This window comes from Fukomys damarensis, unplaced genomic scaffold (genome assembly GCF_012274545.1).
Source record: "Fukomys damarensis isolate Sample0158 unplaced genomic scaffold, DMR_v1.0_HiC HiC_scaffold_13, whole genome shotgun sequence".
Classification (NCBI taxonomy): domain Eukaryota; kingdom Metazoa; phylum Chordata; class Mammalia; order Rodentia; family Bathyergidae; genus Fukomys; species Fukomys damarensis.
Window position 1 is genome coordinate 6,183,066 of NW_022900925.1, and position 25,962 is coordinate 6,209,027.

Consider the following 25,962-nt stretch of genomic DNA (forward strand, 5'->3'; position numbering starts at 1 on the left):
GAGAGAGAGATTGGGCTTCTGATGGCCTGTTCCTGGGAGCTCCAGAAACTTCATGATGCTGGAAGGATGGAAGAGATACTGAGAATGAATCAGAGGAAATAAAAGGGTGCTATATTTTACTTATTTATTTCACTATGTTGCTCAGACTAGTCTCAAACTCGTGACCCTCCTGCCTCAGCCCCCCAAATAGTTGGGATTATGGTAGTGCCCTACTGCATCCAGGGAGGTTTTTGTTTGAGGAGGCATGTTAAATTTGTTTTTCGTATTGCTTATGCTGGGCAACACTTTTTCTGTTAGTAGCTCTAGGTGTTTGGAGAAGAATATAATTACAGAACTTGTTTCTGGAGAAGGGCAGGAAGCCCAGCACAATCAGCAGCAATAAATACTCCACTGAGGGTTGGAGATCTAAGAGATATCTTTCTCACTCTGAATCGATATAGTCACCTAATACTTTCTTATATGAATTTGTATTTTAAGAAATCTTTTCTCTTAGATACAGATGTTTTCTTTGTACATCTGCTATGTTTGCATGTCTAATAAAAATTTCATTCTTATTCTGGTAATAGAGTAAGATTTTTTCTTTGATAAATGTCCCTTTCCTAAGTCTGATAGTTTCAATGGAGCTGATTCCAGCTGTTATTTGATCCTGGCTTGGCCAATGAGGGAATCAAAGTCACAGAGGTTGATCAGCTGTGGATAATGGTTTGAAGAGAGCTATCAGGGCCAATGAACATTGATCTGGAACTTGGCTGAAAACACTGGCAAATAGGCACTGCTTGCCATACTGGAAGTACCAAGCAGGCCAGATACATGCCTGACATTGTCTTGTGTCATGGGAGCCACCTGTCTGAACATGAGTCCAGTGGAGAAAAGAGCAGGGCTGGGGAATTGAGGAAACTGAGATGTGCAAGATGTCATTGAGTATCTGGCTCTAGCTCCATCCAAATTTAGCTGTATCTGGCTTTTCAGTTGTACAGACCAGTGACTCTCTTTTTATTGTGTTTTCTTACTTTGTTTAAACCAATATAAGTTACATTGTACCTCATAAACATGTACAAATATGTATCCATAAAAAATTAACTTCTAAAACGATAGACTTCTGGATTTAGGTCTTTGGTGAACCTTTCTCCAATCAAACAGCTCCTCTGCCTCGTGCATACATCTGACTTAGATGCAGGAGTGAGGGTGGCAGGGACCTCTGCACAGTGCCAGGGAGGGATGAAACCTGAGCCACGTTTGGGGCCTTGACTGTGCCAAGAGAAAGAGCACAGTCCATACCTACCATGAGGATGGCATCTGAAGGTGATGCAAAGACAGGACCCAGTAGAAGCAGCCTCCTTTCATTAAAACCAATGAATGCCAAAAGAGTCCAGCACACTGTTAATCAGCTGCCTCCTGAAATCCCACATTATCACAGAGAAGGAGAAAAAAACCCTTTCGAGAAAACATTCCTGAGGCAAAAGTTAAACTCTGGACTGACTACCTTCTAAAGACTAAATTTTTAACTTGCTCTATAGCTGTAAGAGAATATGTGAGGCAGGGTAACTTATAAAGTGAAGAGGTGTATTTGGCTCATGATCTGGTGGCTGGTAGCCTGGCACCAGTGTCCTGGCTGCATCACCACATGGCCAAAAAGTGGACAGGGAACTGGCTGTGCGTAGAAGGGACCAAATGCATGCAGTGGCCTCTCTTTACAATAACCCACTCTTGCAAGAACTAATCTTGGGAGAAAATTAATCTCTTCCAAGTTAGGTGCTCTCACAACCTAATTAACTCACGCATCAATCAACTTTCTCATTACTAAGGCATAATACCTAACACACAGAACTTAAAGGAGGAATTTGGCTTATGGTTTCAGTGGATTCAGTCCGTGGTTTGTGGTCTCCAAGGTAGGAATGTCATCACAGAAGGGCATGGCAGAGCAAAGCTGCTTAGGGAAGGTGGCCAGGAAGCACAGCAGAGGAATGGAAGAAACAGAGGACTAGACAGACCCCAAGGTTATACTAGCACAACACACTCAGCCATGCCCAGACATGTGCTCCACTAATCCCTTAAGAGGATTAGAAAAACCAATGAAATTGCCATTCCATTCTAACCATAGCACCTTGTATTAGGCCCAACTTTAAAGTTTCTATCAACACGACATTACCAGAATTGGGACAAAGCTTCCAGCACACAAGCCCTCAGAGTACAGACCCAAACATATCCAAAGTACAGTTTCTGAAATGACTAAATCATGCCAACATGCAAGATTAAGAGCATTCTACCCTTAAATAAATAAGATGAATGCAGAACTAAGTTGAATTCCATTATAGAAAAATAGAATTAATTTCTGAGCAACTATAAGTATAAAATTACAAGTCTAAAGTGAGAATTTTTTTTTTTTTTGGTACCTGGGATTGAACTCGGGTCCTTGTGCTTGCAAGGCAGGCCACTGAATCGCTGAGCTAAATCCCCGGCCTGAGAAAATTTTGATTATTATACAATTGCTAATTTTTGTCACCATTACCATAATGATTCTTACTTCTAATACAAATAGTATTGCTAAATAAATTTGTTTTCTGAGCTGGAAATGAAAGATTCATTTAGCCTGATCCCATTAGATTATAAGCATTGAAAACTGTCGGAGTCAAGTAACAAAATTCTGATAACAATACCATTCAAATTATTACCCTTCTACCACACTTACAATGGTATACTTGTATTTCAGCCTTTTCTACCAAAGAAACAATTGCAGATGAAGAGTTTATACCAGAGTCAGGGCCCCCAAGCACCATTTGTTACCAGGAAAATCATCATTACCATCGATAGTTCAATCAGTATGAATAAGATTCATACCATATATACATACAGCATTAACAAAAGCCATTCTCCACTCCCTACTCTGTGCTTCTGTGTGATTTTAAAGCAGTTCGGTGTGTTAATTTACTTATTCACCTGTAAGCAGCTCAAATATCCACGTAGTCTTCTATTTATAAAATTTGTAAAATGCCTATTATGTGTTGGCCTTTGAGATAAAAGATAAATGAATCTTAGTCCTTTCCCTTGAAGGACTAACAACAGCATAGCATGATATATGTAGGAGAAGAGACATAATTCAAGATAGAAACCAGAACAGGGAATACTCTTAATGCTTTAGATCTGAAATGTCCCCCCAAAGCTCATGTATTATAGGCTTGGTCCAAAATATAGCAGTATTCAGAGGTGGCTCTGTCTCAACAATAGATTGTCAATTCATGGATAGATTCATTATTCAGTGGGCTATTGAGAGGTGGTGGAAACATTAGGAGATACAGCCTAGTTAGAGGTCATTGGGGAAGGCCCCTTCAAGGGTATATTTTGTCTCTGTCTTATGCCCTACGCTCTCTCCTTTCCCTCTCCTCCCCCTTCCCTCCTTGCCTTGTCCCAGCCCCAATGAGTTGAACAGATTTTGTCCACCACACACACTCTGTCATGATGTTCTGCTTCTCCATAGGCTCAGCAGAAAAAAAACTGAGTAACCTTGGACTGCAACTTCTGATGCCCTGAGCCAAAGTAAATCTTTCTTCCTTTAAGTTGATTTCCTCAGATGTTTTGTCATAGCAACAGAAAGCTAACAGAGACACATCTTCTCAGTTTTTACAAAAGGCTTCGGGGAGGGGGTTAGGAAATTGTTTAGCTCTTCACAGCAATAAGACGACAAGGTGAGCACACAGGTAAAGACACAGAGATGTGCACTGGCTGTGGGATGTGAGGAGGACTACAAATAGTACCAATGCCCTCCAGGGCACAGTGTTGTAGGGTGGAAGAAGAAAAGGATGGAGTAATACTCAAAGACAGCACTGACCACAAGCACTGCCAGAAAATAGAGAATCGGAGCAGAATACCATTCTTTCATCATTATTCAACAAATATTAAATAAGTGTCCATTCTGTTAAGGCACTATTTCAGGTACTTTGGATATATCAGTGAACAAAACATACAAGATCTCTGTCATTACAGAGCTTGTAGCCAATGGCTAGAGATACAAACCACAAACATGACGAGTAAATTATAAATTATGTTGTGTGAAAGTATGAGGAAAAAGTTGAAGCAGGATAGAATAAGGGGAGTAAAAGTGGTGGGAGATTACAAGTTAAAATGGAGTCATCAGAGTAGGATTCAATGAAAAGATGGCATAGAACAAAGAACTGAGCCTTGGGTGTAAAAGAGGATTGATGTCCAGTGGAGGGAACAGGCAAGTGTAAGGCCTGATGTGTCAGAGGAGAGAACAAAGGGCCTGGAAAAATATCTGCACAGCACTACAGAGGAAGAAAAGGAATAGCCCCCAGAAGATGAAGAATACAGTCCTGAGAATGATTCATTACTAGACCTGAAAGAGATGTAGAGGAAGTTGGTATCACTGGTAGAACAGTTAGTGAAATAGTTAAAGAAAACAAAAAAGCGTTAGGATGTATTGGAAAGGGAAAAGATGGGATGAGAAAGGACTGTTAGGAAGTTAAAAATAATCCAATGGCAAAATTAATTGTCTTCAGTGCACAAGCATAAGAAGCAGAGGCAATATTATGTACTCTTATATTACTATTGTTGGGAATAAACGTAAAAAGCACCCCTAGAATGCAGACAGAGGCCAAAGGGATGAGAAACAGTAAACAAGGACACAGTAAGTCCAGGATTCAGGGAACTCATCCAGGTAACCACTGGTCCTAGAGGAGACATAAGACTAGATGAACAAAATCATATAAAAGGAGAGAAATCTTCTGGATAGACTAAATACTATGTGTATAGACAGCAAGAGTGCACTTACTAAATGAACTTAAATTATTTATATTCCTTGTATTTCAGAATCCAAACCTGAAGTGGGAAAAGGGACAAGGCAAAGGAAGAAAGTTCAAAAAGAGCAATCCTAAAAGCAAAATTCTGAGATAATAAATGGCTTAGTTATCTATGAAAACTGGTGATTTTCAAGAATTAAGTTGACCACGATTTTAGTTTAATTGTGCACATTCATCAGATTTCATCACCTTTGTGAGAGGCTGGCTCTGTTACTGCTAAGCAGGGTATAGGAAGGGGCCAGAGGGAGCTGCCCTAAGCAATGAGTAAGACTGGGGCAGAGCAGGTGCCTGATTTAAATTCCCTCCCACTTCTCGAGGGCGATGCAGCAGACTGGTTGAAAGAGACTTCTACTGGACAGAGTGAAAAGAGAAATTTAAGAAGACAAGACAGGAGAGGCTTCTTAGGATGACATCAAATATTAGAAGAAACACATGAAATTAGACAAATATTTGCTTAAGAGATGAGATTTCAATGACTCTTTGATGGATAGTACTGTAAGGCAAGAGAAAATTGTTCTATGCACCATTTATTTTCTTTGGTTTCGAGGATGAAGATGCTCTGTCTGGATTTTGGATGTGGTTTGTCCCCCCAGAATTCATATGAAGGGAAGCTTGGTCCCCAGTGTGGTGGTGTTGAGGGGGTAGAACCTTTAAGAGATCGGACCTCTTCACTGTGTTGGTGGTTTCTTTTTGCTGTGCAAAAGCTTTTTAATTTGGTGAGATCCCAGTTGTTGGCCCTTTGTAATATTTTCTGGGTGATTGAGGTTTTGTTCTTAAACTCTTTGTCTATACTTACGTTTTTGAGAGTTCTACCTACTCTCTCTTCCAGCAGGTTTAGTGTTTCCATTTTAATTTTTTGATTTTTGATCTATTTTGATTTTAGGTTAATGTGTGGACTAGTTTTGATTTTTGGCATGTGGAAAGCCAGTTTTTCCACACTATACATTAAAGAGTCTATTTTCCTCCCATTGGAGGTGTTTGGCCTTTGTCAAAGATAAGGTGACTGACTGAATGTGCTTAGAATTGTTTCTGCATCTTCTACTCTGTTCCACTGGTCCTGTTTTTTGTTTGTTTCCCAGTACCATGCTGTGTTTTTTTTTTTTTTAAATCACTGTAGCTTTATATGTGTCCTTTTTTTTTTTTTTGTGGCAGGGATCAAACTTGGGACGTTGCACTTGCGAGGCAGGCGCCAGAGCTAAATCCCTGGCCCTGTATGTCTATATATTACACATTTATATCTCTATGTCTCTAGAGCTCTATATATCTAGAATATGTAAAGAACTCAAAAACATCAGACCCCCCAAATTTAAATATACAATCCAAAAATGGGCATCTGAAATGACAACGTACAAACAGCAAATAAACACATGAAAACATGTTCAAAATCACTGGCCACTTGAAAATTGTAAGTTAAAACAACCCTGGGATTCCACCTCACTCCAGAAAGAATGACTATCCAGAAATCAACCAATAACAAATGCTGACAAGGCTGTGGGGAGAAAGGAACCCTTTGCCACTGTTGGTGGGAGTATAAATTGGTACAATCACTATGGAAATCAGTATGGAGATTCCTCAAGAAACTAAAAGTAGAGGTTCCATTTGATCCAGGCATTCCCCTTATAGGTATCTTGCTGAAAGAGTTAAAAGCATCATACCACAGTGATATATGTTTACCTCATGTTTTTAGTGGCACAATTTATAATAGCTAAATCTTGGAAACAGCTTATATGCTCATCAATGGATAAATTGACACAGAAAATGTGGCCTTTATACACAATGGAATCCTACCCTGCCACAAAGAAGCACAGACTTGAGACCTTTGTAGGTAAATGCATGCACCTTGAGACAATATAAGTGAAATAAATCAGACACACAAGTTTAAATATTGCATTATTTGTCTTGTGTGGGAAACCCAAAGGATAAATAAGGAGCAGAAGTGGAGGGTAGATATTGGGAAGTAAGAAAAATGTGTTCAAATAGGAAGGGGAACAAGGGAGGTGGGGGAGGAAGAAGGGAAGAAGTGAAAAAAGGGTAAAAAAAGAGAACAAAAGAAAAAATGGAAATAAAGCTTTTGTAAATGGGGAGGGGATGAAGAGTTGAAAGGAGGAGAATGGGAAAAAAGAAGAATTAAGATATATTATGCATAGGTACAAATCCCCATGATGAATGTGATCATCATGTATGGCAAACAATGCACTAATAAAATTCTTTAAAAATCGAGAATGATTTCATGAAAAAAAAAAAAAGAAACCACAATCATACTGTAAAAAAGAGGTATGGCCTAGTGGGAGGTAATTAGGACACTGCGGATCCACACCTCTGAATGGATTAATGCTGTTCCTTAGGAATGGGTCAGGTCCCCTGGGACTGGATTAGTTCCCACGAGAATGGTACCTCCCCTGAATGCCTCTTCTGCATGGCCTGCACTCCTTTTCTGTAGTGTCCTCCTCGCATCCATCCCGAGGCCCTCATTCAAGCGGAGCAGATGCTGGCACCATGCTTCTAAACCTCCAGAACTGTGAGTGAAATAAACCTCTTGTCTTCACAGAATACTCTACTTCACATATTTTGTCAGAGCAACGCAATACACTAAGACAGATGGGAAGAGAATTGGAGAGGACAAAGAAAGGATTGCAAAGAAGAAGAGAGAAGAGGTGACTCTCGGGATTCCAGCATCAATGGGGAACAAACCAGATCTGGAGCTGAGGGAGGATATGTTCCTCTGCTAAGGACTCTCACTTAACTTCGGGTAATGTTAAAAGGAGCAGGTGGGGTTATGAGAAACTGAAAAGAAAAATGAACGTTCTGGTCCTCTCCTTTTGGAAAACCAGCTGTGGACTGAGATGTCTACAGTGCAGTGGGACTGTTCCTAGTCTCCAAATCCACTGATGGTAGGAGAGCAGGACGTGGCTCACCTGGGCAGAGGTGCTGTGGAGCTTTAGCAGCCCATTCTCAAGCCGCTCCATTTTGGACTTGAGGTCTTTTCCATTCCTGTGCAAAAGGCTCTGGTAGAGTCTGATGAACTCCAGAAAAGATTTGGGAGTTGTGTAGTTGTAGTGCTGCTCATTGCTCAGATAAAACTGGGATGCTTGGTTGACACTTGTGTGGACAAAGGCCATGAATCTGCTAATGGATTGCTTTATGATAGGCTGGAATTAAAAAAAAAACCAGACAGGAAATATAAGACCATCTCACTGTGAAGGCTGAAGGTGACTGCCCATCCCACTCTCTTCTTCATTGCATGGTGAGTTATGTTTCAGTGGCCCTGCGCAAGCCTGTACTTTAATCTCAACATTTGGGCATGGGAACCCTTGTACCCAGGGGTGAAGAGGACATTAAGGAGGGCCTCCTTTCTCTCTCACCTCGATGCTGTCTGTGTCCTGCAGGAAGCGAAGGCTGACAGACTCCAGTGCCTGCTGAGGCCACTCATGGAACCAGTTGATGGCTGTGCAGTTAACAATGGCTGGGAACTTCCTGCTGCGGACCCTTAGCTTGTTGCCCACAGGGGAGAAACAGAGAACCACCTGAGAAGTCAGAAGTGGGAGGAGAATTAAAAGGAGCCAGAGAAAAACTCACAGAGAGGCAGACATGGCTTGGGTTCTGGATTTCCCAGAAATTTGAGCACCACATCTAACAGACATGAAGTCTGTACGTGCTGGCCAGCTTTCCTAGCAAGAGATCCAGAACCCTAGGACTGCATGGTGCAATAGAAGGTACCATTGATAGAGCAGGTGAGAAGGGCCTCCTTGCAATGGTGCACAGCCTAAGAAGGCCACAGCACCCTCACCACCCACTATGCAGACAGAACAGCTGGGGCCAAACCAGCAGTAGAAATTCCTGTGAGTGTTTGTGATCTGTGTCCACCCCAGGCTGTGAATCTTCCTTTACCTTCAGGCGTCGTCGGACACGATCCAAGAAAAACTTCCAACCGTTCTCTCTGCTGTCAACCAGACCTTGGCTCTTGACTTCATTCCTCACGTTGTTTATGATGTTTTCCACTTCATCATCTGAGTAGAGGTCTGGGATCTCTGCTGGGCGTAGAAGGAGCACAGATGGGCACTTTTAATATCTCGCTGGACGATGCGATCAAACATAGGAGGTTATTTTGGGACAGGTCTCTTGGCTTTTACACTAGACCCCAACTCACTGTTGATGAAACTGAATGGACACCATCATACACCAAACCAAGAACAAGGCAATGAGTACATTAACGAGTGGAATGGGGTGTAGGATACTGTTTTGTCCTGGTGTAGGCTGTTAGTAGTATTTCAATGGCCTTTTCTTCTTTTGCCCAAGCAATTATAGCTACTACATTGTTGGCTCTGAAAATTGTACCTCTAAGAAGCTTCATATTAAGTAAGTGATATAAAACATATTTAACTATAAGACTGTGAATGAAGAGGGCCATAAAGAAACATATATGTAAATTCATAGATTTAAGAAGAACAAGCAATCACTTTCTATCAGAGAGGAAGGGAGAAATTGGGGATGCCTCAATGGAAATGAGTTTAAATCACTCCAGAAAAGCTAGTGGAACTATTCAACTATCCAATATATAGTACTGGGAAAACTAGGGTCTAAAAAATTATGGTTGGCTCCTTATCTTAGATTGTGCCCTAGGCTAAATTTCAAATGGCTCAGTGATTTAAGTATTAAAAAACATTAAAATAGCAGGAAAAAATAAAGAAACATTCATATATCCTTTGAGTGAGAAAAAACTTTATAACTATAGCTCAATTTACTTTCTAAAAGATACATTTAATTGACAAAACATAAATTTGACAACATAAAAATAAAGAAAAATGTCATGGTGATAACATCATTGGTAAAGTATAATATAATACCAAAACTCAAGGAAAACAATATGCTAATTCATATTGTTGTTAAATGGTTAAACTCTTTAATATGTAAAGAAATTCTCTACTAATGAAAGATAAGTAAATAAGAAGATATGTTAAAAGGATTTGGAAACAGTTTACAGTAAATGAAATAAAAATAAAAATGAATAAGTGCTGGGGATTTAGCTCAGCAGTTCAGTGGCCTGCCTTGCAAGCACAAGGACCCGAGTTCAATCCCCGGTACCAAAAAAAGGAAAATTAAGGAAATAAAACTATCTCAAATATTTAATGTCACTTGTAACAACAGAAGTGCACATCAAAACTGCTTAGTTACTTTTTGTACAAATCAGATCAGCAAACATGAACTGACACTCCAAAATGTACATTAAAATTATGCCTAATAATTATTTTTACCATCGTGGCAAAAATCTGGGAGGTAGATTAAATATTTTTTCCTATGAGGCAGTATATGTGAGTAAAAGTATATGCTCATTTGACTGACGAATAAAAATTTTAAACATCCTAATTAAATACATAAAAATTGATATATGATAGCTACTTAGAGTTTATCCTGGAAATGTAAGGATAGTTAAATTCTAGAAAAGTCTGTGAAAATAATTTACTGTATTAATAGGTTTAAGAAATAAAACAAGAAGACCACTGGAATAGATACATAAAACTTCTACTCTGGTGTGAAAAACTATAATAGTACATAAGATCCTAATGGTATAATTGACAATGTGGAATAGGAAGAAGGGCTAAAGTGGAATAGATACATAAAACTTCTACTCTGGTGTGAAAAACTATAATAGTACATAAGATCCTAATGGTATAATTGACAATGTGGAATAGGAAGAAAAGGGCTAAAGGTGTAGGGAAAGTGGGAAGGGTAGGGGAAAGATAATAAGGGAAAAGAAAAAATATGAGAAAATGAAAAAATGAAATACAATGTTTGTGAATGGGGAGGGGAGGAGGGGGTGAAGGGAGGGCAGGGACAAGGGGAAAAAATGAGAACCAAGACCTGTCATGTAAAGGTACAAGATCCCAATAATGAATGTAACTGTACTGTATACCTAAAATGTAACAATAAACTCAATGAGAGAGAGAGAAAAGAAAAGCAAAATAACTTCCAAGAAACTGTCAGCAAATCAGGATGAATCTGACAGTAAATACCAACCTCAAACTCAAAACATTCTACCTGAATATGCCCCTTTAAATCAGTAATAAGAAAAACATCACAGCTGTTATGTATTTTATTCAATATTATGCAGGAGGTCCCAGATTATGCAAAAAGTTAAGAAAAAGAAATAAAACTACAGGGATACTTAAGAAACTAATAAAACTATTGCTGTTTGAAATCTAATTTTATGTGTAGAAAATCTAAAAAAATTCACATAAGTAATTAGAACTCATGAGTGTTCAACAGTAAGCCTACTGGATGTAAAAATCAATATTGGAAATTAAATTGTATTTCTGTTTTCTAGCCAAAGAAAGAAGTGTGAGGACAATAAAAGGCTATATATGTTATTTAGAATTCCAACAAAAAATATAAGCAGCTAAGTAATAAATATAAAAGATGTTCCAGATCTTAATGTAAAAACCATAGTATACTATTGAAGGTAATAAACAAAACCCTGAACAACTAGAGAGAAATATTGTGTTTATAGGGAATGCTGCCGTGGAACCACAAAGATGCAAGTCCAATAAAAGATTAAATGAGTTCATTTTTCGATCTTGACAAGCATTTTGTAAAACATAGATGGAGGAGGCAAGGGTCAAGAATGGCTTTCTTGAGGAAGAGCCAGAAGGAGTGATGCACCCTTCCAGAAATGAAATGACCTTGTGAATGCTATGTTCTTTACAGCAATGCAAAACTGGAATTGGGATAAATAAATAAATCAAAGTGAAACACCTAGCAATAGAACCAGATGCAAACAGAAAATTGACGTTAAAAATCAGTATGCAAAAAAAAAAAGAAAGCAATGCGCAAAGGGATGGATTGACAAGTGATGTTAGGGTAATTCAATGTTAATACAACCAACAGAGTTAGATTGCTATATGAAAATAAATTCTATATAAAGACAAATATGAAAAGTAAAATTAGTAAATGAAAATTTAAAAAGTAGGCAGTGATTTTTATTGCATTGAGATAGAACAAAATTCCTGAAACAACACAGAAAAATAGCACTGAAAATTCTGTCTCCAGGTGTGGTTGTTGCACACCTGTAATCCCAGCACTTGTGAGGCTGAAGCAGGAGTATTGCCACTAGTTCGAGGCCAGCCTCGGCTCCACAGTGAGTTCAAGACCAGCCTGAACTACATAGCAAGACCTTGTCTTAAAAAAAAAAAAAAAAAAAAAAGAAGAAAGAAAGTAAACTGGTATGACAAAAGTCAGACACAAACTTGAAAATGGTTTTTATAAGCCATGTGATAAAGAAAGGGTTAATTTGCAAAATACATAAGAAAAAGAGACCAAGATACACAGAACAAATTATACAATAGATAACTTAAAAAAGAGAAACAGGAACAGACAGTAACTATTTAAAAAGATGCTGAATGTTACCAGCAAAAAAGCAAAGGGAAACAATGAGATTTTATTTTATTTCTATAGATAACAATTGTTATGTCAGATAAACCAAGTATTGGTGAGTTTGGGAGGAAAACAGGTATCATAGTAATTTATTAGTTATCATGGCTGGAGACTAAATTTGCATAACTTCCCTGGAGAGCAGTTTGGCACTTTTACTGAGTAAAGCTGAAATACACATACCAGACAACCTAGTCACCTCAGTTTTGAATAGCTACTTAAAGAAACTCTGGCATATGTGCGACACAGTTACTAATCTGTCATGCAATTCACAATTGCATGCGTGTTTGTTTCACTGTTTTCTACATGTCCAAAATATTTTGTAAAGAAATACAGAAAAACATAGAGGAAAACTAGTCAATGTAAATGGTGAGAGTATGGTAATGATACATTTAAATCTTTTGAGAATTTAGTCTGGGAAAAGATTTCAGGATCGTTGCCTGTCATTTCAAGTCAAAGACAGATAACTGTATGAAACTTTATTTTTTAAAAAACCTTGGAGAGAATTGGCCAAGTTGGAAAGCACAGAAGACAGCAAGTCAGAAATTGAAATAAGATGGGATAGAGAGAAATTCTGAATTAGGGACCAGGAGATGGGAGGGTTGGTCTTGGAAAGGAGGAACAGCGATACTAGAGCAAAGGAGAAAAGCGTAAAGAAATAAGTCAGACATGTGTAAATACTGAATAGTTTCCCTGGTGTGAATAATCTGCAACAATGCATAAGATCCTAATAAGATTACTGACATTTAGAAATGGAAAGAAAGGAGCTAAAGGTGTAGGGAAGGTGGGATGGGTAGGGGAAGAGTAAAAAGGGAAAAGAAAAAAATGTGAGAGAATGAAAAGATGAAAATAAAGTGTTTGTAGATGGGGAGAGGAGGAGGGGGTGAAGGGAGGGCAGAGGTAAGGGGAAAAAATGAGAACCAAGACTTGTCATGTAGAGGTACAAGATCCCAACAATGAATGTAACTGTATTGTATCCCTAAAATGTACCAATAAACTCAATTAAAGCTGAAAAAAAAAAAAAGAAATGCAGACAGACTGTGATGCATAAGGATAGCTATGAGGCTCATACAAAATGGCACAAATTCTCTCTAAGAAAGAGATGAGATTGATTGAGTGAAGTAAGAGTGAATGAAGCAGTAGCACAGACAAAAAGTTGAAAACAACAGAAATAATGCAAAGGGTGAATGTGGTTTGCTCCAGAATACAGATGGCTATTGGGAAAGCCCTTTCCCATTTAAGCCCTTGTGGAGATACTGAGACTGTCTGGATTGAGAACTGCATACAAACTGTACAAGAAGCTCCTCACATCCACGTGCTTCTTCCTTCTTCCATGACCCATAACAAATGTTAGCGTTGGAAGACACCCTTGGGGCTGCCTTACCCATCCTGCTTCTTTGTGGACCTAGGTGAAGTCCTAAAGGGGATGATTTGACAAATGGTAGCCAACAAATCGAAGTGCCTAAGTCAGGATCCTACTCCCCGCCACCCAAGCGCCCACGACTTCGTGGGGAGGAAACCTGATTCAATAGCATTAAACTGGCCGAGAGTCTTTTTGTTTTATTGGTACATTTTAGGTATACAGTACAGTTACATTCATCATTGGGATCTTGTACCTTTACATGATGTATCTTGTTTCTTATTTTTTTCCCCATTCCCCTGGCCTCCCTTCACCCCCTCTACCCTTCCCTATTTACAGACTTTGTTTCCATTTTTTTCCTTTTCTCTTGTTTTTTCTTTTCCCTTCTTACCTTTCCCCTATCCCTCCTGCTTCCCCTACACCTTTATACCTTTTTTTCCTATTACATGATATAAATTATATATTTTGATTCTTATTTATACTTTATCACACCAGAGAAACTATACAATATTTACACATATGTCCTATTAATTTTACGTAAGAGTATGTCCTCAATGTGCATCCACTTAGCTATAAATGTGTCTAGTTTCTTGTTCTTTATGGCTGAGTGGTACTCCATTTTATAAAACAAAACAAAATAAAACAAAACACATCTTCTTTATCCAGTCTCCAGTTGATAGGCAATTGGGCTGTTTCCAAGTTTTAGCTATTACAAACTGTGCTGCTATAAATGTGGGTGAGCATATATCACTGTGGTATGATTCTTTTCTTTTGGGAAGATACCCAGCAGGGGAATAGCTGGGTCAAATGGGATCTCTAATCCTAGTTGTTTGAGGTATCTCCATATTGATTTCCACTGTGGTTGCACTGGCCAGCACTTCCACCAACAGTAAAGAAGGGTTCCTTTCTCCTCACAATCCTGCCAGCATTGATTATTGGTTGATTTCTTGATAGCAGCCATTCTTTCTGGGGTGAAATGGAGTCTCAGTGTTGTTTTGATCTGCATCTCTCGAATGGCCAGTGATGTTGAACATATTCGCTGCCTTTCCTTCTTTGTTTGAGAAATGTTTGTTCATTTCAAATGCCTACTTTTGAATTGGGTCTTTATATTTGGGGGGTTTAATTTTCTTGAGTTCTTTATATATTCTAGATAAGAGCCCTTTGTCTGAGGAACAGCTGGTAATTTTTTTTTCCCACATTGTAGGTTATCTCTTAGTTCTGTTGGTGGTTTCTCTTTCAGCACAGAAGCTTTTTTAAAAGATGAGATCCCGGTGGTTGATTCTTTGCGCTAGTTCCCATGCTACTGAGGATTTGTTCATGAAGTCTTTTCCTATGCCAATGTCTTCAAGACATTAGACATTACCTAACTAATCTTCCAATAAGTTCGGTATTTCTGTTTTAATATTTAGATCTTTAACCCACTTGGATTTTAATTTAGTGCATGGTGAAAGATAGGAGTCTAGTTTTAATCTTCGACAAGTTGAAATCCAGTTTTTCCAACACTATTTATTAAAGAGGCTATCTTTCCTCTACTAAGGATAGTTGGCTCCTTTGTCAAAGATGAGGTAGCTGAGTACATCTGGAGTTGTTTTTGATCTTCTAATCTATTCCACTGATCCTCAGGGCTGTTTCTTTGCCAGTACCATGCTGTTTTCATCACAGTGGCTTTGTATTATAGTTTCAAATCGGGAATTGTTACATCCATTGCCATGTCTCTGTTGCCTAGGATGGCTTTTGCTATTCTAGGTCTCTTCTGGTTCCAAATGAATTTTTGGATCGTTTTCTCTAGTTCCGTGAAATATACTGTTGGGATTTCAATTGAGATTGCATTGAATGTGTAGCAGTTTTGGAAGTATTCTGGCCATGAGTCTTAAAAGAGTTTTGTAACAATTAGCTTTAATAATTTAAAAGATCAAAATTTTAAAATAGTGAATGATCATGAAAATCCTCATTTACTTTCTTCCCTTAATTGGATAAACCTGACTTAATTTCCATTCTCCAGGATATTTAAATAGCACACACCTATAAAACACTTTGTCTTACATCTTGTCAAAATCGAGATCTTACTAATGAAATAACTTATTTCAGCTTCTTTTAAGAAAAGTAGGATCAGAGAAACTGCAAGAAAACGAAATGAAATTTACCATGTGTTGGGAGTTAAGGAATCGGCGTAGGTCTTAAAACGCAATACTGAAGTGGCGTGGCATGAGCCAGGCTCCTATTGTCTGTCTATAGTGACCCAGATTTCTTTCTCCAGGGCTGCTGTGATTCCCTGCATTTCCTCTCCATCAGTATGTTAGAGCCCCCAGTGAGAACTTGGTTTCACTTTGGTATTATGGCATTTGTAATACTACAGTCTACATTCTTCAGCTTTCTTTTACTTGAAAAATGTAGTATTTATGTCCTTTTGGTGTTTAGTCTGTACGATGCTGAATCGTGGGGAGGCAAACTATGGCCTGTTGGCTGGCCCTGGATCACTGCCTGTTTTTGTGTGGTCTACAAGCAAAGGATGGTTTGGACAATTTTTAATGACTGAAAAAATTGAAATAATAATATTTAATGGCACATGAAAATGATATGAAATTCAAGTTTTATAATCCATAACTGGTTTTATTGGTCATTCATTTAGGTATTGTTTATGGCTATTTTTGCATTACAATAAAGAGTTGAGTAGTTGTGACAGAGACTGCATGGTTTGCGAGTCCTGAAGTATTTATTTTTCAACCTCTATACAAAAAGCTCATTGACCTTGGTTTACAGGATACTGCTAATGCTGATGCATTTGGGTCATTTAGAGACTTTATCTCCTATGATGGTGGTGTTCATCCCAAGAGTTGAGGAATCTACAAAAACAAGATCACTGGATGGAATATCTGGGGATAAACACCTCTGAATTGCCAGCAAAGTTTGCATTTTCAGATGTGTTTCCCCAAGTTTTCCTGGCAACATTCCTGTCACTTACTGTGTGATATAGCAATACCATAGCATGTTAAAAGCAGGAAAATGAAAAGCCAGGGAGGATTTTGCGATGTGAACAGAGGCCAATGCCACTGACACATTTGAAAAGTTCCCTGCCACAGCCTAAAGTTAGAAAACTACATCTTACATCTCTTAGTGTCTTTATGTGGTCACTAAAATGTCCTAGGATTTGGCAAGCCAGATATTCATCTGCTAGATTCCTCAGAGGCCACAAATGTTGTAGGAGTAATCCTGAGAGCTGAACCTTGCCCAGCTATGTGGAGCTTCTGGTAAAGAGGACAAAGCTGAAGCTGAAATTTCCATGACCTAGTCTTACACTGGCTTATGCACTGTCACTTCCCATGCTGGGCTGATAGTTTTAAAAAATAATTTTTCCAGTCTCCAGGGAGAAAACATAAGGGAATGTGGTAGCTATTTCAGTACCTCTGTTTTTCTTTATCAGGAAGACTTCTCAAAGCACAATGTCTTATAGTAATATGTACTATGTGAGATGGCACATTATTCTGAGGATACTGCTCATTTTATTTTGAGGAATGCCTCCTGAGTGCCAGTTACCGGCCAGGAGCTGTGTTAATTGATGACAATATAAAAGATGAAAAAAAATACAGTCTCTACAGAGTGTTAGAGTGATTTCAGATTTATATTACTTCATAAACTGGGTGGTAGGCATTTAATCATTCCGTTTTGGGAGGTATCTCTGAATTATTTAACAACATAAAATTAACCAATAGCATAAATAGTCTTTGCCTTTCATAAATGTACAATCCTGTTTCATTACAGTGGAGGTATATGTAGCCATCAAGTACTCTGGCAACTGTGGCGGTGAGTCACAGTTGGAAGAGTGAAGGTTTCCTGGAGAGCTAACAGCCAAACAAGTCTTCTAATTTGGTAGATGTTAATATAGACCAAGAAAGAGAGGGGGATAAAGTTCAAAAGAAACACAAATGCCTGAAAATGACACAGTGAGTTGCTTCAAGGAATTACAGATTGCTAAATCATAGTGAGGAGATGAGGCTGGTGAGGATAGAAAGGGGCAGACAAAAGCAAAGCATTTTTTCTTATATCAGAGGGGCTTGGGTTTTGTCCTGCATATCTTAGGCATCAATAAAGAAAGTGTAATATACATAGACTCTAACTGAACCGTAGTACCAAGAGATTACTTGGGAGGCAGGGAAATGAGTCAAGAATTGCCTGCACTTGTCAAAGCCAGTGATGACAAGATCCAGGGTAGTCAGGATAGAGGACATGTAGATTCAGCAACAGTTAGGGAGCAAAATTGGCAATTTGAGGTTAGCAATGTAAAAGAATCCACAGAGGCACAAAGTCTGGGATAAGTTTTATGGGATCTTGGTACCACAAGAAGAAAACAAACAACTGATTACTCAAGTAACTTTTTGCATTGCCCTTTGGAGATTTCTATTTTGTAGCTGGAGAGCCAACCAGATAAAAGTTTAAGGTCCCAGTGTCTGTGGTGAGAACTAGTGAGTCCACAAGGTATATTCAAGAGATCCAGTCAATGCTTGGTGGCTGCTCTTTTCCCCCAATCTTTATAGTTTTTAATTTCTTTCAAGGAAACTAGGCCAAAATTCAGTTTATATAATAGCACAGACGGCTCATTGGGAAGTCCAGTTACAGATGCTCACGGGAGGAAAACTATTCATTGCCAAGTCTGTTGCAAGTATTTCCAGATTGTACATTTTCATGTGATATGTATAGAACACTATCAACTCAAATCTGGGTTGTATCCTAAAAAGTTGGAAGATGAAGTGATCTTTTTATTTTCTATATTCCATGAGGAGATTTTGCCCAAGTAGAAAAACAATGGTCTGTTCAGAGATGAAGGGGAATATGACTTGAGAGAAATGCGGCCCAACAGGCAATAAACTCTTCCCCTAGACCACATAGAGGCTATAAGTTACTCTTCTGAGCAAGTGCCTAGGGACTGGGGCATGGGAGATTAACAGGTGACTGTAGGACAAGTAAATGAATGGCTATAGCCCAATCCAAGAAGAAGAAATATAAATTTTGGAGGGAAGCAATTAAGCCTTTTCTAAAGCAACAGGAAAATACTAACATAAGATCCCAAAGTAAAATGAAGTATGAAATCTGGCAGTGCTGGAAGAGGAAGAGACATCACTCCTTGAGCAGACTACGTAGTCTTAGCTGGTTAGTGCTAATTAGTTGATGGACTGCAGGGAAATGTGACTTCAGTAGTTTGGAAAGCTGGAGGCAGAAGTACTCTCCTAGAAATCCAGAGACCAGTTCTCATTTCTTCCTCTAGATTATGATAGGAACTTGACTGAGTTTGGATCAAAGACTAAGAGATGAACACTTATGGGAATTTAGCTTAGTGGTTCCACGCCCTGCCTCACAAGCATAAGGTCCCGGTACCAAAAAAAAAGAACAAAACACCCAAGACTGAGAGTAAGTATGCATTCTCCAGGAAATTTTATAACAGGTCAATAAGACCATGACAAGAATTAGATTTTTCAGGTACAGCAAGGGCCTACATTTCATGCACAACAGCAGTCAAGGGGATGTCTTACAGATAGGCTTCCTCTGCTTCTGACCTATGTGGTGGTCTCTGCCTTTTACGTATTTTTGCTAATTATTCAGGAATATTTTTTTTCACCTTGTGCGTAGGATTTCTTCCTGTAAATCTCTAACTCTTCTGAGATGCAACCATCGTGTTGATGAGTTTTGTTACGCTGTGTTGGGTGTCAGAAACAGGATGCATGAGCCAGATATCATCATGGTTTGATTTTGACATAGGTGTCACAAAAGCAAGGAGTAAAATAAGAAGCTAAAGATGTGGGAGAAAACCAGATAGCTGATGCCATGAGATCACTGGTTCTCTCAGGAAGAAATTTTGGGGGACAGTTGTATTAAGCATTCATTCACTACCTGTGTAGCCAGTGTGACAGGGCTTGTAGATAAACACAGAGTACTGAATTATGGGCAAGTACCCAGGGTGTGGTTTCCTGCTTTCTACTGTGTTTTCCAAGGGTGGAATAATTGCACAACTCACAAAATTGAAAAACTGGGAATACAGATTTTGGAAATCCTTATACCTTCCTTGGTTGGACTGGCATTCAGTTAGTTTGTAGACAGATGTTATTTATTTGACAGGGAATATTAGGACTAATATATACTCCAATTCTCCTTGTTAAAGTGGTTAAGTAAAAAAAAGAAGAGGACAATTAGAAGAAAAAAGTGTTAATCTGTTTCCACCTTAAAATATGTGTGCAAATCTTGCTTTTTTAAAATATAGAAGCCTTAAAAGGGAGGTGTTAGCCTGAAATGCTATGATTTTGGAACAAGCTAATTGCATTAAGTTTTCACTGGGCAAATCTTCAGAAATTCACTTGTGCTTGAAAAAAAAAGTAGTCTTCTAAATGAAAAATTAAAGATACTTAATTGAGGAATAAAATTTCAGTTGGCAAACGTATACCAACTTCTGTGTCTCAAATATTATTTTAGGAGAAGGTGACCTGGCTGGATTGGGGCCAAGTGAAATACAGAGCGAGGCTGGCAACATGCCTGACATCTCCAAAGCTGTGAGTCTTTGGAAGCACAGACTCCTAGGTTGTTTAGAAATGAGGCTTCAGGATACCTTCAGGGTGGGCATTAGATCTCCCTCATTTAAAAAAATAATAAAAGGTGGGCAATGCCATAGGTTAAATGCTATGGTGATAAGATATTAAGGACAGTATTTAGGATGGGGAAAATTTATTGTCTTAGAGAAGAAAAGGTATAAGAGTTGGTAGGAAAACTCCTGGATATAGAGCTGACTTAAACAGGATAGACTGGGAAAGAAATGAATGTGGAATCAGTGCAATGCCAGGAACCAACCCAGGAAGGAACCTGGGATGGGACCTCATCAGGAACAAGCCGTCATGGAACCCCTGACTGCATGGTCTGGATCAGGGCCAGTGGCTCCTCTCCTCATGGGTGACCGTAGAATGGCACAGGGTGCAATGCCACAAAACATGGCACACAAGGATTCTGAAGTAGTGAGGCTCCTAGGGATTGGTAGGATTGAAAGAAATGACTTACAGCATGGGATAGATGATGGAGAAAAGTACCTGTGATTGTGTTTCTCAGACTTCATTAACTAAAGCATATTCAACAGATCCAGGGGTTGAGCTATGGGGAAATGGGCTCATGAATTGTTGGTAATTGAGAGGCAAGAATTTTTTTCGGGCGTATCTGTACACTATTTCTTTACCCAGGTGAACAAATGGCTTTGCAGGTGCTGCATTTGGTTTAAGATCCAGGAAAGCATAATCTCTCTTTAATTGATATAAATATACATTTTGCAAATATGTGATTCATGCACTATATTTTCTTATGCAATCTATTATCTTATATAAACATGTGTATGTGTGTATATATATAAACTATAATATTTAATATATATTTTTCTAATCACTGACATAAGTTCTGAACTTCTAAATAAACAAAGACAAGAAAGTAGCAGAAATTGAGTTTTCTGCTGAAGTCTTATAGTGTCACAGGGCACTAGACGATAGTTATCAAAGTTGTCAAGGACCAAGGAAAACTTTGGAGAGATGTTCTACCTCTGTTTCTTCTTGCACAAAGTTCTGAATCTTTGAATCTTTGGTTAATTAAATTGGTAACCCAAACTTTCCCTGTTGTGTAACTGCTATGTGTAGATGTTTCTGTGTGTATTTTCTTGCCAATGTCTAAGCCACGTGAAGTCTTACACACATTGTAGCCTTTCTTGTCATAGGTGTGGAGAGGAAGCAGCTCCTTTTCTGTGTGGTCAGCAGGTCCTCAGGTTAACCTGCTCTTCCCATGATCCCATCTTGCTCCACTAAATGAGTCTCAATATTTTTATCTGATTTGTAATAAGAGTAGAATCTTAGAACCAGGACAGCTGGCCCAGCAGCAACCCTGGGAAGGGCTGTAACAAACCTCTGCTGTATTAATTTTCTCCATTTCCATGATCCAGCTTTTCTGACCTTGAACTAGTTCTCCACCTTTGCACGAATCTGATTCCCTTAGAGGCACACAAGTGCAGAGAGTCTCTTACCGGATGCCAAGAGATCATTGATGAGCACAAGGAACCTCTCATCAGCCACCTGGGCATCAGTCATCAGGAACACTGTGCTGACATTCTTTACCCCAGCTTTCAGACACAGACTGGCCATGTCCACCTGTGGGCACAATCAATATCAAGAAGCTCTGACAAGAAGGCCTTCTCCAAGAGATTCCCAACCACTCTTCAAATATGGAACTATCTATTTTAATGAGAAATTAAGTCAACAATGGGAGGTGGGAAGGAGTGCTACCTTGTACTGACAGCTAGGAAAATATGCCTGATTCCCATACCTCAAAGCCAGTGGAAGTGGGCAAATAAAACCACACAGAGAAGACCTTTAATTCATGGTGATTCCTGCACTAGCTTCTAGAGCTCCTGATCTGTGCAAGAAGGTGCTTCTTTTGCAAGGCAGAGGTGATTTATGTTTATCTATGTTTTACCTATGTCATTATGCAAACAAATGACCTGCTCCACAAGGCAAATCACTGCTCTTGGTCCTGACAGAAGATTTACGTACTGGGGAATACTTACCTAGGATTAATGTGTCTTATGATAGTGTTCTTACAACTGTCAGTAGCTTTAGCCAGATTTTTGTTGAAAAACATACACAGCAGTGGGGAATCCACATACATATCCCCAATTACCTACAGAAATCATACCCACTCAAAACTGGGAAGACAGATAGAGATGTATAAGAATGTGCCAAGTCCTGAATTTGTCCAGATTAGTCAGTCTTAGTTCCTTCGCTGTGTCACCCTTACGAAGCTCAGGCACTGCCCCTTACCTTGCTCTTTTCTGTCCAGCACTACTCTGAGCTCATTTTCTAACAGCCTCAGGCATTCCTTTATTGTAGAATTTCCTTAATGTCCAAATAACTCCCCTTTAAAGATAGTATACTTCCTTTTAGATAAACGATTCTCACTTTATGTTTTTACATAATAATCTAAGACAGTGTTTCTCAATTCTCATTAGAATCACCTGGGGGATGATTTGAAAAACCCTAATACCCAGGCTATTGCCTATACTAGTTAAATCAGAACAGCTAGGGGTAGTAGGGACACAGGCATCAGCATTATCTGAAGAGCTCCTGTGATTTCAGTATACAGCCGAAGTTTTAGTACAGAAACACTGGCTTATCTCATTATGTAAATGCATAATTCCCATCACACTATCTTTGCTTGTCTTTTTTGTAAGCACTAAATAAAGGCCTAAAGTGACCTTGGACACAGCCAGTATCCCTAGGCTAAACTGTGCTGTCAGAGCAGAAGCAAGCATCTCCCTTTTCCATCACAGGATGAAAGATTATGAAGCAAGTTTGGCTCAGTGCTTGGCTCAGTTGTCCCAGAAACAGCAAGGGCAGCATCCTGCTGGAAATTCTGGCATGTCTCTCTCGTGTAACTCTGTTGTGGCCGTGGATAAAAGGGTGAGGACCAGAACAAATGACCTCTGAAATCTGTATATGATGCCTTTCTTCACTTTTTGTGCATCATGCCTCTTATGTGTTTGCTGTCTAAAACTAGGAAATGTCACCGAATGTCCCGAGGGCCAGTGGTTACTGAAGCTGTCTTTTAAAATATGAATTTCTTATAAAGCCAGGACAGACTGTTGGGATTCTTCTTAGGTCTATGAGAGAAGCTATTAAACTATGTGCTAAATTGGATAAGATCTTGGAAAGGCCACTTGTATCTGATGAGAAAAGAGCCACTCCTATCACCAGGACTGAAACTAAGAAGAAAGTGGATGGACAATTAAGGGGAGCACCAGGAAGGGGCACTGGAGAACTAATGAAGGGTGACAAGGAGTTGTGTGGCTAAAGAGACTCCAAGTCTCCTCCCCACAGCTAGGTAACCCTTTTACCTTGAAGTCAGGGATGTGGTAGCCTTTGCGCAGTGTGACCTGGAAGACATCCATGGAGCTGATGAAAGCCGCTAGCCTGGTCAGGCTCTGCTTGCCACTCCCACCCACACCAACCAGCAGAGCATTTCCCCGCGGTGACTCCAAGATGCGATTGATCCGGCAGCTAAGGAGAGCGAAACAGAGGCTCACACTTTAGTCAGATGTGCCGTGGTAAGGAACACATGTGGTGTAATACGGTCTGAGCAGGAATGGAGGCCTTTGTTGAGGCACATCAGGAGCCGAGCCCTGGGACTCTTTAGATTGTCCCAAATGTGGCTTTGACTTCTTGCCTGAGAGGACTGAAGTTGCTGTTGCTTTGCTTTCAGCCACAGCCTCTGGTGAATGAGAAAGAAGGGAGGAAGAACCAGAGACAGGCAGGACTGGAGGGAGCAGTGATGGGGATGGGGACCCAGCAGACTTTCCCTCTTCTTCCTGCCAAGCCTGGCTTGGCTCACCATCCACGGAGAGGGCAGGAAAAAGAGAAACGTAGAAAACACACAGTTCAAACCAAAATACCAGGGATGGCTAGAGGACAAAGCTGGACCAGAGCAGTTTGTTCCTTTTTGGAAAGAAGAGAAACAAAATGAAAGTCAGCAGAGTAAGAATAAAGTCCTGCCATAGGTCTTCTGTCTGTCTCTTATCTTTCCTGGAGGTCGATGCTTTTGCAATGAATATCTGCAGATTCTTATTGTCAACATACAAGACACCCACATCTTTGATTTCTGGACTGTTCCCCCTCACAGCTTTACTTCTTAGTTTCTGTGTCAATTTTTCCACCTCAGCTTGGAAAAATACTCCAGGCCTCCGGCTGGGCTTGGAGCACCCGCTGCCAGAGGACTGGGCTCTTCCTGGCCCACCAGGGCTTCAACAAATGATGCCCCAATCAGCTGTCCAAAAACTCCCTTCCAGGGTATTCTGCCAAACTTTTCTTTAAGCCTCGTCTGTAGGATTCCTTATGCAGTGTTATATTATTTACAGAAATTATTTTCCTATTCTCTTTTCTTTTTCATCTTAAAACAATGGCTGTACAAAATGTAAAAAATACAGAATTCACAATTCTAATAGCTAGCAATAAATGCTACTGACATTAGATATATAGCCTCCTAGATTTTCTATTATCTATATGCTTGTAACTATATATTTTTGAATAGATACATTTATTATACCTATCAATATATTTCTATCATTAGATTTTAAAAAGTTGGATTTTAGTACACTGAACAGGATGTTTTAAAACCATTTTTTCAGCTAGCAATATACTGTGATTCCCTATGCCACTAAATAGTCTATTAAACCATGCTTTTGATGGTAGAATAATATTGTATAGAATATCAATATTGTATTGATAATAGAAATAGAATAAATTGCTTGCCAACAATGGCCCACCATTGGATGTTTAGGTTGTTTCCAATCATTATAAATAATGTGATATAGTTTTCTTTTTTTTGTTTCTATCTCTAATTATTTCCTTGGGATAAGTTTCTATAAATAAAACTGCTGAGTCAAACTCTAAGACAATGTTCAGCAGGCTTTGCTATGCATTGAAAATGGCCCCCCAGAATAGTGATGCCAAATTTTATCCTTCTTAGCTGGAATTAATCAAAGAAGAGACCTGTTTTAATTGCAGGACGAGGCTCTATTGGGTTGTATTAATTGAATCAGAATGTAAAAAAGTCAATTCAGGTGTTGGTAATCATGAGACAAAAAGAATGTGAAGATAAGAATTCAGGTAGTGTTTGGCAGTTATACATTTGTCATGGTAATAAACAAATTATACTTCCATCTTATGCTAATGATATGCTCATTAGAAACACTATATTGAAATTAAGTAATGGTGGTGCAACTCAAGACCCAGCTAAACGAAGTTTGGAAGAAAGGTTGGGGAATAGTTTTAGTGGGTGAGGCTTCATATGCTGACAGAATATGTGCGTGAGGCTGTAGACTTTCTACTGAGCTTCTATGGTATGAATTTTTTATTACTGCGAATTTCTTACGTGCACTGATCACCTGGTCATAATGAACATAAGTAAACTGGGAGTCTTCATTGCCTCAGCTCTCCTGTGGCATAGGTTTGCTGTTGAAGGGGATCCTGGCACAAGTGTTTGTGTGACAACTCCCTTCACCAGCACTATGTAGGGAGGCCTGGACCCCAGGCTTACACACACACACACACACACACACACACACACACACACACACACACACACACACACACACACACACACACACACACACACACGCACGCACACACGCACAACATACATATCAATTACTCTTTTCTAATTTAATGGTTGAAAATGTGGTTTTAATATTTATTTGATTTCTGGGGAATTGAGTATTTTTCGTGTTTATTAATCATCATATATATTTTTTCTTTCACGAATGCTTATTTTTCAGTTTAAATGTGCTTCTTAATTTGTAAG

At 39.2% G+C, this 25,962-nt stretch overlaps 1 protein-coding gene across 5 annotated transcripts in view; it reads right to left on the reverse strand.

The window, feature by feature from the left end:
- Dnah9 (dynein axonemal heavy chain 9) overlaps positions 1–25,962 on the reverse strand; it is a 331,965-nt gene that overhangs the window by 113,472 nt on the left and 192,531 nt on the right. For 4 of the 5 annotated variants that reach the window (XM_010615004.2, XM_033762784.1, XM_010615000.2 and 1 more), the window contains 5 exons: positions 23,501–23,663; positions 21,635–21,758; positions 8,703–8,845; positions 8,177–8,338; positions 7,730–7,963 (listed from right to left, as the gene is read on the reverse strand). In XM_010615004.2, coding sequence (XP_010613306.1) covers positions 7,730–7,963; positions 8,177–8,338; positions 8,703–8,845; positions 21,635–21,758; positions 23,501–23,663 — 826 coding nt within the window. Of the gene's footprint in view, positions 1–7,208; positions 7,280–7,729; positions 7,964–8,176; positions 8,339–8,702; positions 8,846–21,634; positions 21,759–23,500; positions 23,664–25,962 lie in introns of those variants that run through there. The other variant, XM_010615002.2, reaches the window with a different exon arrangement.